Here is a 13,905-nt window from a genome sequence, read left to right as displayed (position 1 = left end):
GTGGAATCTTTGTTGCGACGTGCACGATCTTTAGTTGCGGCATGCATGCGGGATCAAGTTCCCTGACCAGGGATCGAACCCGGACCCCTGCATTGTGAGCGTGGAGTCTTAACCGCTGGACCACCAAGGAAGTCCCTGGGATTATTTATTTATTAAATTCATGGTACTTTAAAGCTTCCTACCTAAATAACATCACCAATAATATTGCTGGAAATTTATTAAGCTAGCAGGTGGCATTTTAAATGGGGAAAGGAACACTGCTCAACTTAGTAGCAGGTTACTATTTCCAATAAAGAAGAAATACTATTTCAAGCATATAAGTTTGAAAGTGGCCAGTGGAAATCGTGGGAAAATTGAGACATAAGTATGAAAAGGACCTGGACATGAATAAAACTTAAACCAGATGTTGATAGTATTTTGAGGATATGTGAAAAATGTACTAGGTAGGTATGCAAGAAAATTAGGTAATTTGGAGTTTAACTGAGTAACTAAGGACACACAATTTTTTTTATCTTCCATTTTCTAAAAATGGGTGATTAGGGCTCACATGCAATACAGAAACTACATCACTATTATTCTTTGTTTATTTCTAGATAAAGACACAGCTTATGTGAGTTTTAATGTTATCCTTTAATCATTAATGTTAATTTTATAGGAACTCAATAAAGAACGTAAGGTATTTTTATTTTAAAGGACCATTCTTATAAAAGAGCAGGTGAGAAAGAAGGGGGGAAAAAAATCCCCGTTTTGCTGTCACTTACATGTCTGGCCACTGGGTGCCAGAGTAGACCTTCCTACAGTTAGAGGTTCAAGCAGGCAGGGGATAACTAATTCACAGGGCTGCGTACCCAAGCATGAATGGTAAGGACACCAAGAGAGTCTAGTCATTCCTGGTGCTTGACCCTTTTATAAAAAAAACTTTCTGTCAACTATCTTTTCAAAAGAACACATCAACTGTCTTCTTAATGCATTCTATGATATTTTAGGGACTTGTTTATTTTTATTTACGTTTTTAAGAGCGTGGGTTTAGTTCTCATCAGAGATGCTTCAGTGTTTCCAAACCAAGGTTGAATCTGATTTGGATTTGGTTTTCAAGGATTTGGTCTTGGTTTGGTTTTGGATCTGGATTTGATTTTAGATTTGGACGTGATTTGGATTTGATTTAGATTTGCCTTGGATCTAGTTTTAGTCTTCATGGATTTAGTAAACAGCCTTCAGGGGTTCCCAAACCAGGTCTAAGCCGAACAGTAAGTGGACTAGCAAATACAATCATGCCAGACAGATCCAAACCACTACAACATCCCCATCACCAATATTCTGGCAGGAATATTAATATAACATGCTGGTACAAAAGCAGGTATAGCAAAACTCCACTGGCATTACTCCGTTCTTGAAATTTGAAAGTAGTCACTACCCTAGATCTTTCCCATTGTCTCCTCACTTCACTGACTTCAGTGTCAATAATCTTACAGCTAAAAAGAAAAAAAATTCCTTGAAATGCCCATTTGATAAGCATGACAAGCCCTAGGTTATTGGTTCTAACTTAAGAGAAAGTAAAGAGAATATGATTTGCTAGAAAGTTTCCCTTAAGCAACTGCTTTTTATTTTTATTATATTCTCTACTTTTGTATTATATTCTCTACTTTTGAATCTCTCTCTCTTTCTCTTTCTTTTTTTGTGGTTAAGGAAAGTAGTAAAATTATAGTGTTACACCATGAAGATTTTTATTATGATTTTTTTAAACTCAAATGGTATTAAAGACTCGAATGTAAGACCTGAAACCATAAAACTTCTAGAAGAAAACATAAGCAGTACATTCTTTGACAGCTTTCTTAGCAGTATTTTTTTGTATGTATCACCTCTGGCAAGATAAATAAAAGCAAAAATAGATAAATGGGACTAGATCAAACTAAAAAGCTTTTGCACAGTGAAAGAAACTATAATCTAAATGAAAAGGCTGACTAGAATGGGAGATGACATTTGCAAACGATATATCTGATAAGGGGTTAATATCCAAAATATACAAAGAACTCATACAACTCAACAACTGAAAACCACCTGATTAAAAAATGAAATGAGTAGAGGACCTGAATAGATATTTTTCCAAAGAAGACATACAGATGGCCAACTGGCACATGAAAAGATGCTCAACATCACTAATCATCAGGGAAATGCAAACCAAAACTACAATGAGGTACCACCCCACACCTGTCAGAATGGCTGTCATCAAAAAGACAGCAAATGACAAGTACTGGGGAGGATGTGGAGAAAAGGGAACCCTTGTGCACTGTTGGTGGGAATGTAAACTGGTGCAGTTACTATGGAAAATAGTATGTAGGTTCCTCAAAAAATTAAAAATAGAACTACCATACAATCCAGCAATTGCACTCCTGGGTATTTATCTGAAGAAAACGAAAACACTAATTCAATAAGATATATGCACCCCACTATGTTCACTGTAGCATTATTTACAGTAGCCAAGATATGGAAGCAACCTAAGTGCCCATCAACAGATAAATGGATAAAGAAGGTAAATGGATAAATGGATAAAGAAGGTGTGGTGTACGTGGGTGTGTGTGTGTGTGGGTGTGTGTGTGTGTGTACATATATATATATATATATACACACACACAACCACACACACACCCACACACACACACAATGGAATATTACTCAACCATAAAAAGGAATGAAATCTTGCCGTTTTTGACGTAGATGGACCTAGAGGGTATTATGCTTAGTGAAATAAGTCAGACAAAGACACATATGTACGCTTTCACTTATATGTGGAATCTAAAAAACAAAACAATGAACAAACATAACAGAAACAGAGTCATAGATACAGAGAACAAACAAGTGGTTGCCAGAGGGGAAGGAGGTTGGAGGAGGAGAAAAACAAGTGAGGGAGATAAGAAGCACAACATCCAGTTACAAATGAGTCATGGATAAAAAGAAAAAAATTGCTTTTCCCTTGCTACTGCTTCATCTCCCCCATCTTAAGGCTTGGGACATTAAAAGCTAAAAGTGATGAAGATTTCCAAATTCCAGGCTTCTGAAAAGTGGAGAGAGGTTAGATTTAGCAGCCCCTTTCCTCTATTTCTTACTAACTTCCATCCTTTTTTGGTTCATTATAGAGTGAGACTGTATCTAATGCAAAAACCAAATGCTCAATTTGCACACACCTAACATAAAAGTAAACATTGAAAGACGCAACTGAAATTTTACTAAAATTTATAAGAAATTCTTTACCTTCATCAACAGAATCTGAAGTGCTGCTTTTGTCCAAAGAAAGATATTCATTTTTATTCAAGTCCAGTGATTTTGATGACAGTCTACTTAACCTCTTTTCTGAAGTTAGTGAAGGACTTTTGATCTGTTTCTCACTTTGGGGTTCCTCTTTCCCTAACCCCTAAAAAGCAAACAATGAGATCTTTAATAATAAAGACACTTTGAAATACTGTTTTTTGAAAAATTTGTTATGTTTGTATCACATTTCCAATTCAGTCCAAAAAATATTGGTAGATAACATAGACTATCCTAAAGGCATCTTCTTATACATTAATGAACAATAAATTTATGAAGAACATCACAAAAAAAGAACTCACAGACAATTAACAACACGTGAATCACCTAGGTCGAAGAGAAAGGGGACAAAGGACAAAAATAATAGAACAGTCAGTTCTTTGGGGTGTGAAAAGGAAAGGAGTCAAACCCAGTTAGTTTCCCCAACAATACCTGCCCCATCACCTCAAGGAAGAGAACTCACCCATCTCTTAAGACCAGTAACTAAAGGGGAAAGGGAAAGAAAAAAGAGAGATAAAAGTCACATAAGAGTACAGTGAGGGAGAAAAGATTAAAAGGGAAAATTAATTTCACAGCAAACCCATAAGAACAGAGTTGGCTTTGCTGTTAAGGGACTAAGGAATTGGGCATTAAAATATATTCAATATATACCGCTATCCATACTTTCTGGGAATGGCTTAATAAAGATATGTCATTTCTATAATAAATTTAATATTAGGCATTAAAGTATGAATGCTATTGCTATGTTAGTAGTATTCAAGTAGAACAGTATTATAATTAGGCTTAATAGAACAGTGTGATAAATATCAACTACACAGCAATGTACTTTCTTGCATTGTCTGTGTATAAGCAGATGAAAGACAGCAAAAGTGTATCTATAACTTCCTGCCCCATGAGATCCTTGAGCAGCACTTAACAACAGAAGCAGCTCCAGGGAGGAGACCAGTTTCCATTGGCCGCTCAGAAAGCAGAATAACAACCAGGCCCCAGGACTCAATTTATTAAAGGATTATACCATCCTAGTCGAGGATTGATTTTTCAATCAGAGAGTATTGTTAAAATCAAGACTTGATTTATTTCAGAGTTCCACACTACGAAGCAACAGGTTTATTAGCTGACCCAGGGTCTCTTTAGATGCTAAGTAGAGTAACTTTCCACACATATTACTCCTGTTGTTTCTAATTAAGATATAGTTCCTATTATAAAGAACATGGACAGATATTTATAGGAAAAGTAACAGTCCCTATCTTCGAACGGTTAGCATCTGGACAATTTTTATTTCTTTGTATATTTTTCTATATTTCCTGATTTTTTACAAAGCGTATTAAGTTTATAACTTAAGAAAAACCTATTTTATTCTTGGAAAAAATGTTATTTCTAACTTTTTATTATTTCCAACTTTGTTGGAAGTAAAAATGAAACAAATTAAGTGACATATGATATTCATGATATCTGAGAATCTCACTTTACTGCTCTTGAGTGCAAAAGGAAAAAAAGGACCAAACTTCTAAATTACTTGTATTCCATAACCTGAAAACATCTATACTAAACATCAATGAATATATAATCAATCTTAAAACATTAAATTACTCCTCTACATTCCATTCCCTTTCCTTAGAGAACATATGACTTCCTTTAGGGACAAAACTAGAAGCAAGGACCAATAGGTTAACTGTCCCAAGAGCAGGTACAGAAGACATTGCCTGAGAACCCAGTCCTCAAAGTCAGACTTTTGTAAAAGGAGGAGGGGACTGTAAGAGATCCCCTGTCCTATTACCACCCCAAAATTGAGTGGTTTGGTCTTCTCAGTGAGAACGTACAAGGGGATTAGCATTCAGAATCACCTCCCTTACACCAGCAGTAAGTTCCTAAGGGTCTCTTGATGAATAAGTTTTACGTGAAATCCACAACACAAAATCAGACTGAGATAGGTGCGTGATAATTGCCTGAGACAAGTTTATAACTTGGTGGCCTTTTACATAAATATATTCTGTTTCAACGTTTCCCCAACATTTATTCACAGCAGATGCTGGGAGCTCGAGAGAAGGTAGAAAAAGTCCACTGCTGGCCACACACAGATTCACCTTCAATCATAATAGCTTATGGTTACTGAATACTTAATATGTGCTAGGGACTGTTCAATGCATTTTCACATATATTAATTCATTTAGTCCTTATTAAAAAACCCTGTGGGGTAAGTGTCCTCATCTTATAGTTGAGAAAACAAAAGCATAGAAAGGTTAAGGAATTAAGTTAATTTATTTAAGGTCATACAGTTAGCAAGTGGCAGAGGTAGGATTTGAAGCCAATGCTCTGATCTAAAACAAGAAATTCAGCATTGGCCCCAAACTTGCGTCCCCAATCAGAAGGACAAAAGTTGTACACTCTTAGCACTCAGAATGTGGCCTAAGTACCATTTTTCATTAAAACTATGGCTCATTAGAAAAAATGGCTGATACTAAGTCTGGGACAGAAAGTATACAAACAAAATGTGCCTAGGACACATTATTGTACCAGAAAGAAAGGAAGTCATCAAAGATTATTGATTATTTCAAAAGGACAAAGGAGCCAACCTGAAGGGGCTCCCATTGGCAGAGGGGACAAACTGAGTATAAAAAGTAGTAACAGGGCTTCCCTGGTGGCGCAGTGGTTGAGAGTCCGCCTGCCGATGCAGGGGACGTGGGTTCGTGCCCCAGTCCGGGAAGATCCCACATGCCGCGGAGCGGCTGGGCCCGTGAGCCATGGCCACTGAGCCTGCCTGTCCGGAGCCTGTGCTCCGCAACGGGAGAGGCCACAACACTGAGAGGCCCACGTACCGAAAAAAAAAAAAAAAAAGTAGTAATAATAATGACTTCAAGTGATAGAAACTCACTGAAATTAAAAAAAATTGAAGGGCTTATAATAATACTTGAAAAAATAAAGAAAGAAACTAACTAACTATGAAGCCCAGTAATTAACTGGATGTGCCTGCTTTAGTAATCAGCTTAACAAGCATCTATTGTTATTCAAGCATGGTGCTCAGAGTTCTCCTCTCCCCTTCAGAACAGATTCTTTCCACTACGCACACTACCTACTACGGGAAAAATTCTGCTAACTATGAATTTCTCCACCTTATTATATTTTTAATGATGTCTATCCCCCTTACAGACGGATGCTCAGGGAGCTGCCTGGTAACTCTGCACCATATCCAGCTCTGAACAGAACCACATATTATTCCCATACAACCTCTGCAACTTACAGGCTTAAAACTCTTGTCCTAAAATACAAGAGCAGCCTGACATCTTAAGTTTTTAAACATTTTGTATATTGTATTTTTATTTTCTCTTCCATTGTGATGAACACATGGCAGTATCAGACAGATTTTAAAAGGTCCATTGTGATGAGCACATGGCAGTATCAGACAGATTTTAAAAGGGATATCATATACTAACCCCTTTTTGTGGATTTCCATCAATTGGCTCTGTTTCTGAAACCCGACTAATTGATTCACGGGTAAAACTGATTGGCCTGGATAATTTCTCATCTCTCTCCCCACAGCCATCCAAGCTGCTTCTTCTTGGACTTCTGTAAGAAACACATCATAGAAACATAAACAAGGTCACTTCTGCACAAACAGCTGATTCAGTCTCCTCACTGAGGTCCTTTTCTATTATAAAGCATTTGGACAACAAATTTTTTTTTTGTAATGTAACAAATAAGCTTCTACTTATAACAAAGCTATCTTCTTAAATCACATGCAAATTGACTTCACTGCTGAAAATAAAATATGCTCATATAAGATTTTATAAACTTCAGAAACCATTAAGAAATTAACCAAGTACAAGTGGTCGTAACAGCAACTAATAAAATGAACGTTGCTTATTTAAATTGCAGTTGCGGACAATGAAGAAGCTTCGAAAGGTGCAGGGTAGGTGTTTGAGTTGGATGCCAGGCAACACCGGAAGGCAGTTCTAGATCTCGTCTCCTTCCTTCAGATTCAGTACCAGCTGAGATGGCACATCACTCCAGGAAGGGGAAGCTCCTGATGTCTGAGCACAGAGCCCATCCATCAAACCATGTCTCCCTTCTTGTTCTTCTCGTTCCTGAGAACAGGAATTCCTAAGGTTAAAGGAAAAGCTTTCAAATGGTCATAGGAACAAGATTACAATAAATGTCTTGGGACCTTCTTTTCCTCTTTCAGGGAGTGGGGGGAAAACAGGAAAGTGTATTAAATATAAAAGCAGCACAATGGATCTAATTTCCAGACCTCAACTTGATTGAGCAATTAGCATTCCCATGTAATCATTGCTATGTTTAGACTTAAAGCTCTCCTAAAATAAACTGGCCGCCTGACATGTGAATCCATATTATCCTGACAAAGAGACAGAAAAGCTAAAAAAGCCTATTCCACTTCACCCAAATAATACTTAGGTCTACTACTCAGTTACTCCTGGCCGGGCAGAATAGCAGGACTCTGAGGGAACCAAACAAGGAAAACGGCTCCTGGAGACAAGACCACCAGCTGAGTGTCTGTACTTGAGGATTTTAAGGATGGAGGTGGATTGTGGAGAAATGAAGAAAAAAAGAGGAAGGAGAGTGAAGGAAAGATTGAAAGTGAAAAGAAAGAAGATGGAAGAGCTGAGGAAATACAGGTGTGATGTAGATATGCTTCTCTCAAGAGACTGGAAGAATGAGAAAAAGAGCAGAAGAGGGAATGAGGATCCAGGGAAGTCCCAAGCCTAGTAAACTTTACAAGGAGAGTAGTCCAATGGAAATTTTTAACTTTACAGAAAACTAATAAAATATACACGTGCAACCATGTAAAAAAGACCAAAATATTAATGTTGAGCTGACACAATATAAATAGGATCAGTATAACTAGAAGACTTATCTAGATAGAATAAAATCTTCGTACACACGAGACTTTGAAAGATTTCCACCTTAAGACTTATTTACTACAGAATTTCTAAATAAATAATTTACCTAATTTTTTATTGAGGTATAATTCATGTATCATAAAGTTCACCCCATTTAAAGTGTACAATACAGTGATTTACAGAGTTGTGCAGTCATCACCACTATTTAATTTTAGAACATTTTTATCACCCCAAAAGAAGCCCTGTGCCCATCAGCAGTTGCACTCCCCACACTCCCTTTCTCCCAGTCCCTGGCAACTGCTCATCTACTTTCTATCTCTATGGAGTTACTGATTCTGGACTCTATTTCGTATAAATAGAATCATACGATATGTGGTCTTTTGTGACTGGCTCCTTTGACTTAGCATAATGTTTGCTCTAGAATTTTCATGTATTATCCTTAGTTGTTTTTATTGCTCTGACCTCAATCACCACTGGACAAAAAGCACTTTTATTTGTACAGGTTAATAATAATGTCCACTCTTCCAAGTGAATTCCCATCAGTCAAAAATAATCTCTCTCCACTCTGAATTTTTCCCACATTATCTATTGCTCTTTTTGGCCCTTATCATTTCCAACCCTGTATTATAATTATTTGCATTCCCTGTAGCGCTATAAGCTCCTTTCATTAATGCATTCAATATTTATTGAGTGCCAACTACATGTCAAGTACTACGCTAGGGTATCCTTGAGGAAAAGTCATATTATCTTTCTATCCCTTAAAATATCTTCCAGCTAATTTTCTTTATTGTTATCTATAGGTGCAGAGATTTCACTAGGTACTTCTCCATATCCTTAATAAAAAGGTTTACTAACCCCATGCTTTAAGCAAATCCTAGGTGACACAGTTGCAAAGTGAACATTTCCTCATCTGCCCTGTATTTGCTTACCAATTTAGCAAACTATTCACTGTCCTCACCTTTCACTCATTCCACTACAGAGAAGCAAGAGGCAAATTTCACTGGATGGTGAATAAATAGAAAGCCTGAATTAGTAAAGTCTAAAATAATTCTGCTTTGATTAATGATGAATAAATCTTGACATTTCAAAACACTTTGCAGTACCTTGGCTGCACATTATCCTCAATCGACAGGGACAAGTTCTCCATCTCTTCAGCATTTAAGCCTAGCTCAGTTCCATAGTTCTGCTGGAGAAGCTGCCAGACTTCCTGTCTGGTCAAGCTCTAGAATGACAGAAAGATTACCCTGACTATTGGAAAACAGAACATAGTATACAACATAGTGATTCAAAACATGAATTCTGAAGTCAAAATGACCTGTTATGCAGTTACTAGTGTATGGTTTTGTTAGTTATTTCACCTTTCTAGATATCAGTTTTCTGTATCTATAAAAAGTGGGTTAACAAAATGTATCCGACATAGTTGATACTGGGAATAGGTAGATGATGATTTTAAAGTGTGTAACATAATAACTACTGTCAATGGGTGTAAGACATTTAAAACCCTCTTTTTATAAAATAATTTGTTCATCCTTTCCGGCAATTACTAATCTGTGATTTAAATTCTGCAATCCAACCAGGATGACTGGATCACCATTCAGAATACCACATGTCAGTTCAGAATCCCTCCCCTTAATTCATAATGTATCTGAATATTTTAACTATATTTGAAACCTCACATATCAGTAAATTTTAAATTATATTTTCCTAAAATATAAAATGCAAGAGTCTGGAATTCAGAATATTTCTGTTTTTATTTTTATTTATTTTTAATAAAGTCCAGCTTGTTCTTTCTTTGTAGGTATCATATCAGTGTTAAATAATCTAATATAAAAAATGCATGTGCTACAAAGGAAAACAAAAATGATAGTAGTATGACAACTAACAGTCTGATTTTTAGAAACATTATGGATGGTTAATTACATAATTAAGCAAGGTAGAGGGAGGCAGCATAACATTTGAAGCAACTGTTGGCAAGATTCTTTACATCTCTTTCATTCAACAGATATTTATTTAGAACCTACCACATGTGTATCACTGCACTAGATGCTAAAACGGATAAAAATGATGTCCTACTTGCTCTCAAACAACTGTAATTTAGTTGAAGAAACACTGCAAACTTTTAAGTAAAAGTTAAATATGACAAGCTATATCATTATTATGTACTAAAGAACTGGTAGAATCAACATGATATAGAAATCTAAAAGAAAGAAATATTACTGTGGTTTAAGGTGATCAGATAAGGCTTCACACTGCAGAAGGGTCTTCAGCTAAGCTGAAGGAAGGACATAAATAGAGGAAATGGAGAAATAAAAAAATTTGGGAGAGGGAAGCTACATAAAAATACAGAATAAAATACATGAAAAACATAAGCAATATTTGTTTTGAAGTCAGTTATCAATTTATCAGACTAATCAGAGTAAAAATTTTAAGTGGGTAAATAGTAGCGATAAATATAGGGAAATTTTATGGGGCAAAAACATACAGACACCTTGAATTCCTCGCAGATATTCCCAACGACAAATACCACACTTCCTTTTTTCTTTTTCCCCATTTCTCCTCTCTGTCTAGTAGCCATGGTATCTCTGTTTGTTACATTATACTAGATGACCTTCATTACATTTCATGGAAACTCAAAGATAATAAGAACAGAATTTCTGCACTTTAGACTGCTAGTTCCCAGATGACTAAGATTCCATAAGAGCAGTTGTTGAAACTTCAGATGTTATTATCAGTATTTCAAAAAGTCAAAAATATCCAAACAGTTACCTACAATAAAGTTTTTCAAGCTAGGTAAAATGTAAGGCCTCTTCGTTCGGAGCTGAATTATATTAACCTAGAGTGGTTATCTCAGGCTGATAAGAAACTCTCATTGGAAATAATGTATCCCTAATAAACGATAATGTTCTAACATATTATTATTTAATATACACCACTTATTTGGTTGACAAAAAGTCTTTTGAAGCAGAGTGTCCATAGAAGAAAAAAAGCATCACTAGTGGTAGAGAAAGAAACCACTGTTCTTGATCCTAAAGGTACCCACACACATTTCTGATCCCCACTCCAGAAGAGCCATTTGTGAATGGCTTTTATTTTTTTTCACAATAGCAGTTAGCTCATACTAATAATTAGCTCAATATTCCAAAGATGTTATCTTTGAAACAATTTTAGTGTCATAAATGCATGGTTAACTTTATAAAGAGAAACAATATTTCAATATACTTGTGGAAGATTAACCTTTTATAAAAAGTCTTCAAAGTATTCCAAAAACAAACTAAAGCAAGTAGATAAACAATGAGCTAAACACTCAGACAGCGTTCTAAGAGTGAAAGAAATGAACCTTATAAGTAAAATAGTAACAACAAAAATACAATTTTATTTGACTACATCAATAAATGTTTTAAATATATTATCAAATACTATCAGGAAGTTAATAGCAGAGTAATTTCAATATACTTTTAATCTGTTAATTAAATTTAAACATATAAGGTTAATAGAAAACAAAATAGAACTCATTTAACTTGTCACCTTATAGATTTGCTAATTTGTTAAAAATGACTTTTTCTACAAAGTCACAAAAATGATTATTTACAGCCATGCTGAATATTCAAACATTAAAACATATACCCAGACTGATATTCATAATTCTTTCAATAATCAGCTGCAGAACCAGGGTTAAGTAACCTTAAAAAACAACTTAAATTTTAAACAAAGGCTGACCACCTACCTGCTAACAATGGGGAGGAAGGCTCCCCGTTCAACCTGCTGAGCACTTGAGCAAAATAAAGAGGAATCAAGCAGTAATCAGATAAGGCTCAAAAGTCAGATCAATTTCTGGCCCAGAAAGCTTTGTATTCTAAGTACACTGCAAAGTCTTTATCTGCAGCAGAGTTCCAAACATTTAGTGACAACCATGCTTCAATCTTCTAGTTTTGTTATGAGAAGTTTTCCTTATAAAAGACAAGCTCTACTATAATTTAAGGCAAATGATTTGTCACTTCCTGGTTTGTAGTATCAGCACTCTTATCCAAGGCTGCCCTTCAGAATGCAGAATTGGAAGTTACACCTCACTCTACAGGTTCCTAAGCCACTCCTACTAGAAGAGGGTAGGTAAACAGGGTTTTATTAAAGAGACAGTTCCCAATTTCTTCTGTTCTACACACTGATTAGAAACAAAAAAATGCAAATGAAAATATCTTGCCTATGCTCAATTATGTAAAATGCTTATTGCAATACGATTTTAATCTCATTTTTAAAATTAAATATATTAAGGGTTAAATTTTCTTCTCCATGCTAATACTTCCTATTCAATTCTGGCAATGTCATTGCTTCTTCATACCCCACTTCTTCAGTACTAATGTCACATCCCCATCAGACTCCTGCATTAACCCTTTACAACTATCAAGGATTGCAACTCTTGAGTACTGTAAATGGAACGTCAGGAAATGTCAAGAAGAATGAGCTATTCAGGTGGAGCAATTCCAAGAAGCAGGCGGCATATCTTTCATCACTGAAAAGTTTACATGTTGATTACTCAATACTTCTTTCCTTTAGAAATATTTTTTCCTTTATTCAGAATAATTTCGTGGCAGCGACCTACCTGGACTATAATAAACACTATAGAGAGTCTCATCTACCAGTTCTAATTTATTTCCCAGAAGAAAAATTTTCTTCTAAATGAAAAATCAAATCTTGCCCTAATTTCTACCTAGCTAGAAACAGCTACCTAGCTGTTTCATCTAGTCTGGTAAAGTGTGTAGACATGTCAAACGCTACTTGATAGACTGCAAGGATCAACCTTTTGAGGGGAGGTAGGGTTGCTAAAATCTAATCATTTTATACAACAGCAGAATGAGGGACCAAAGCAACACTGGAGGACACCACTCGCTCAAACTGAAGAGAGCTCACTATGGGGCTAGCTTTTACTCCCTGAAAACCAGTGTTCTTGGCATATGATGGCAGGTCTTACTGACCTAAACCGTAGATACGTATCCTCACTGTACCATGGTAACCAAATAGCTATGAGAAAAATATACATTAATCGTACTGTAAATGATTTTTATATACTTTTGCTAAATATAAAAATCCCTTATAGTAAACCACTGGATATGGAGCAGAGCTGAGCTCAGCAGGTTTAAGAGGGAAAACAGAACCTAAGACTGGGCCCAAAGAAAGTCTGGCATGCAAAGGCTGAGTGGAAGAGGAGGAAAAAAGGACAGAAAAATACAAGAGAGGTAGAGCAAAGTTCAGAAAGAATGATATGGAAATCAAGGGAAGAAGGTGTTTCAAAATAGAGGGAGTGTGCCATGGTGTGAAATACTGCTGAAATATCAAGTAAGATGAACACACGTACACCAAATGCAAGTGTGCAGAGAAGTGCAGCGGCCTGGCAAGCCAGTTCACCATGACTCGGGAGGGCGGGGAGAGGAAGAAGACACAGAGAAGAAGAAGGAAAGAGTCAGTGGGGAAGGAGGAAGCAGCCAGGTCATGAAGAGCCTGTATTCCACGCTAAATAGAAAAAGCCACTTACTAGTTACACATAGAAAAGCAACAAGTTCAGAAGTGCATTTTTAAAAGATCCACTTTTTAAATGACTACTTTTTTGGTAACAACCTAAAGCAGTGGTCCCCAACCTTTTCGGCACCAGGGACCTAATGTGAGCAATGGGGCGCATCAGATGAAGCTTCGCTCGCTCACCTCCTGCTGTGTGGCCCAGTTCCTAACAGGAACCTAACAACCCCCCCAGGGG

The 13,905-nt window shown here is 36.3% G+C and overlaps 1 protein-coding gene across 2 annotated transcripts in view; it reads right to left on the bottom strand.

The window, feature by feature from the left end:
- GRAMD1C (GRAM domain containing 1C) overlaps nt 1-12,171 on the bottom strand; it is a 34,730-nt gene extending 22,559 nt beyond the window's left edge. For both annotated transcript variants that reach the window (XM_082839033.1, XM_082839032.1), the window contains exons 1-4: nt 11,884-12,171; nt 9,263-9,381; nt 6,735-6,867; nt 3,250-3,409 (exon numbers count right to left, since the gene is read on the bottom strand). In XM_082839033.1, the coding sequence (XP_082695159.1) occupies nt 3,250-3,409; nt 6,735-6,867; nt 9,263-9,306 (337 nt within the window). In that variant the 5' untranslated portion in view covers nt 9,307-9,381; nt 11,884-12,171. The remainder of the gene's footprint in view (nt 1-3,249; nt 3,410-6,734; nt 6,868-9,262; nt 9,382-11,883) is intronic.
- Between the last annotated feature and the right edge of the window lie 1,734 nt (nt 12,172-13,905).

The sequence above is a fragment of the Leucopleurus acutus genome (assembly GCF_964270905.1).
Source record: "Leucopleurus acutus genome assembly, chromosome: 5".
Taxonomy (NCBI): Eukaryota; Metazoa; Chordata; class Mammalia; order Artiodactyla; family Delphinidae; genus Leucopleurus; species Leucopleurus acutus.
This window is presented reverse-complemented; position numbering and strand designations above follow the sequence as displayed.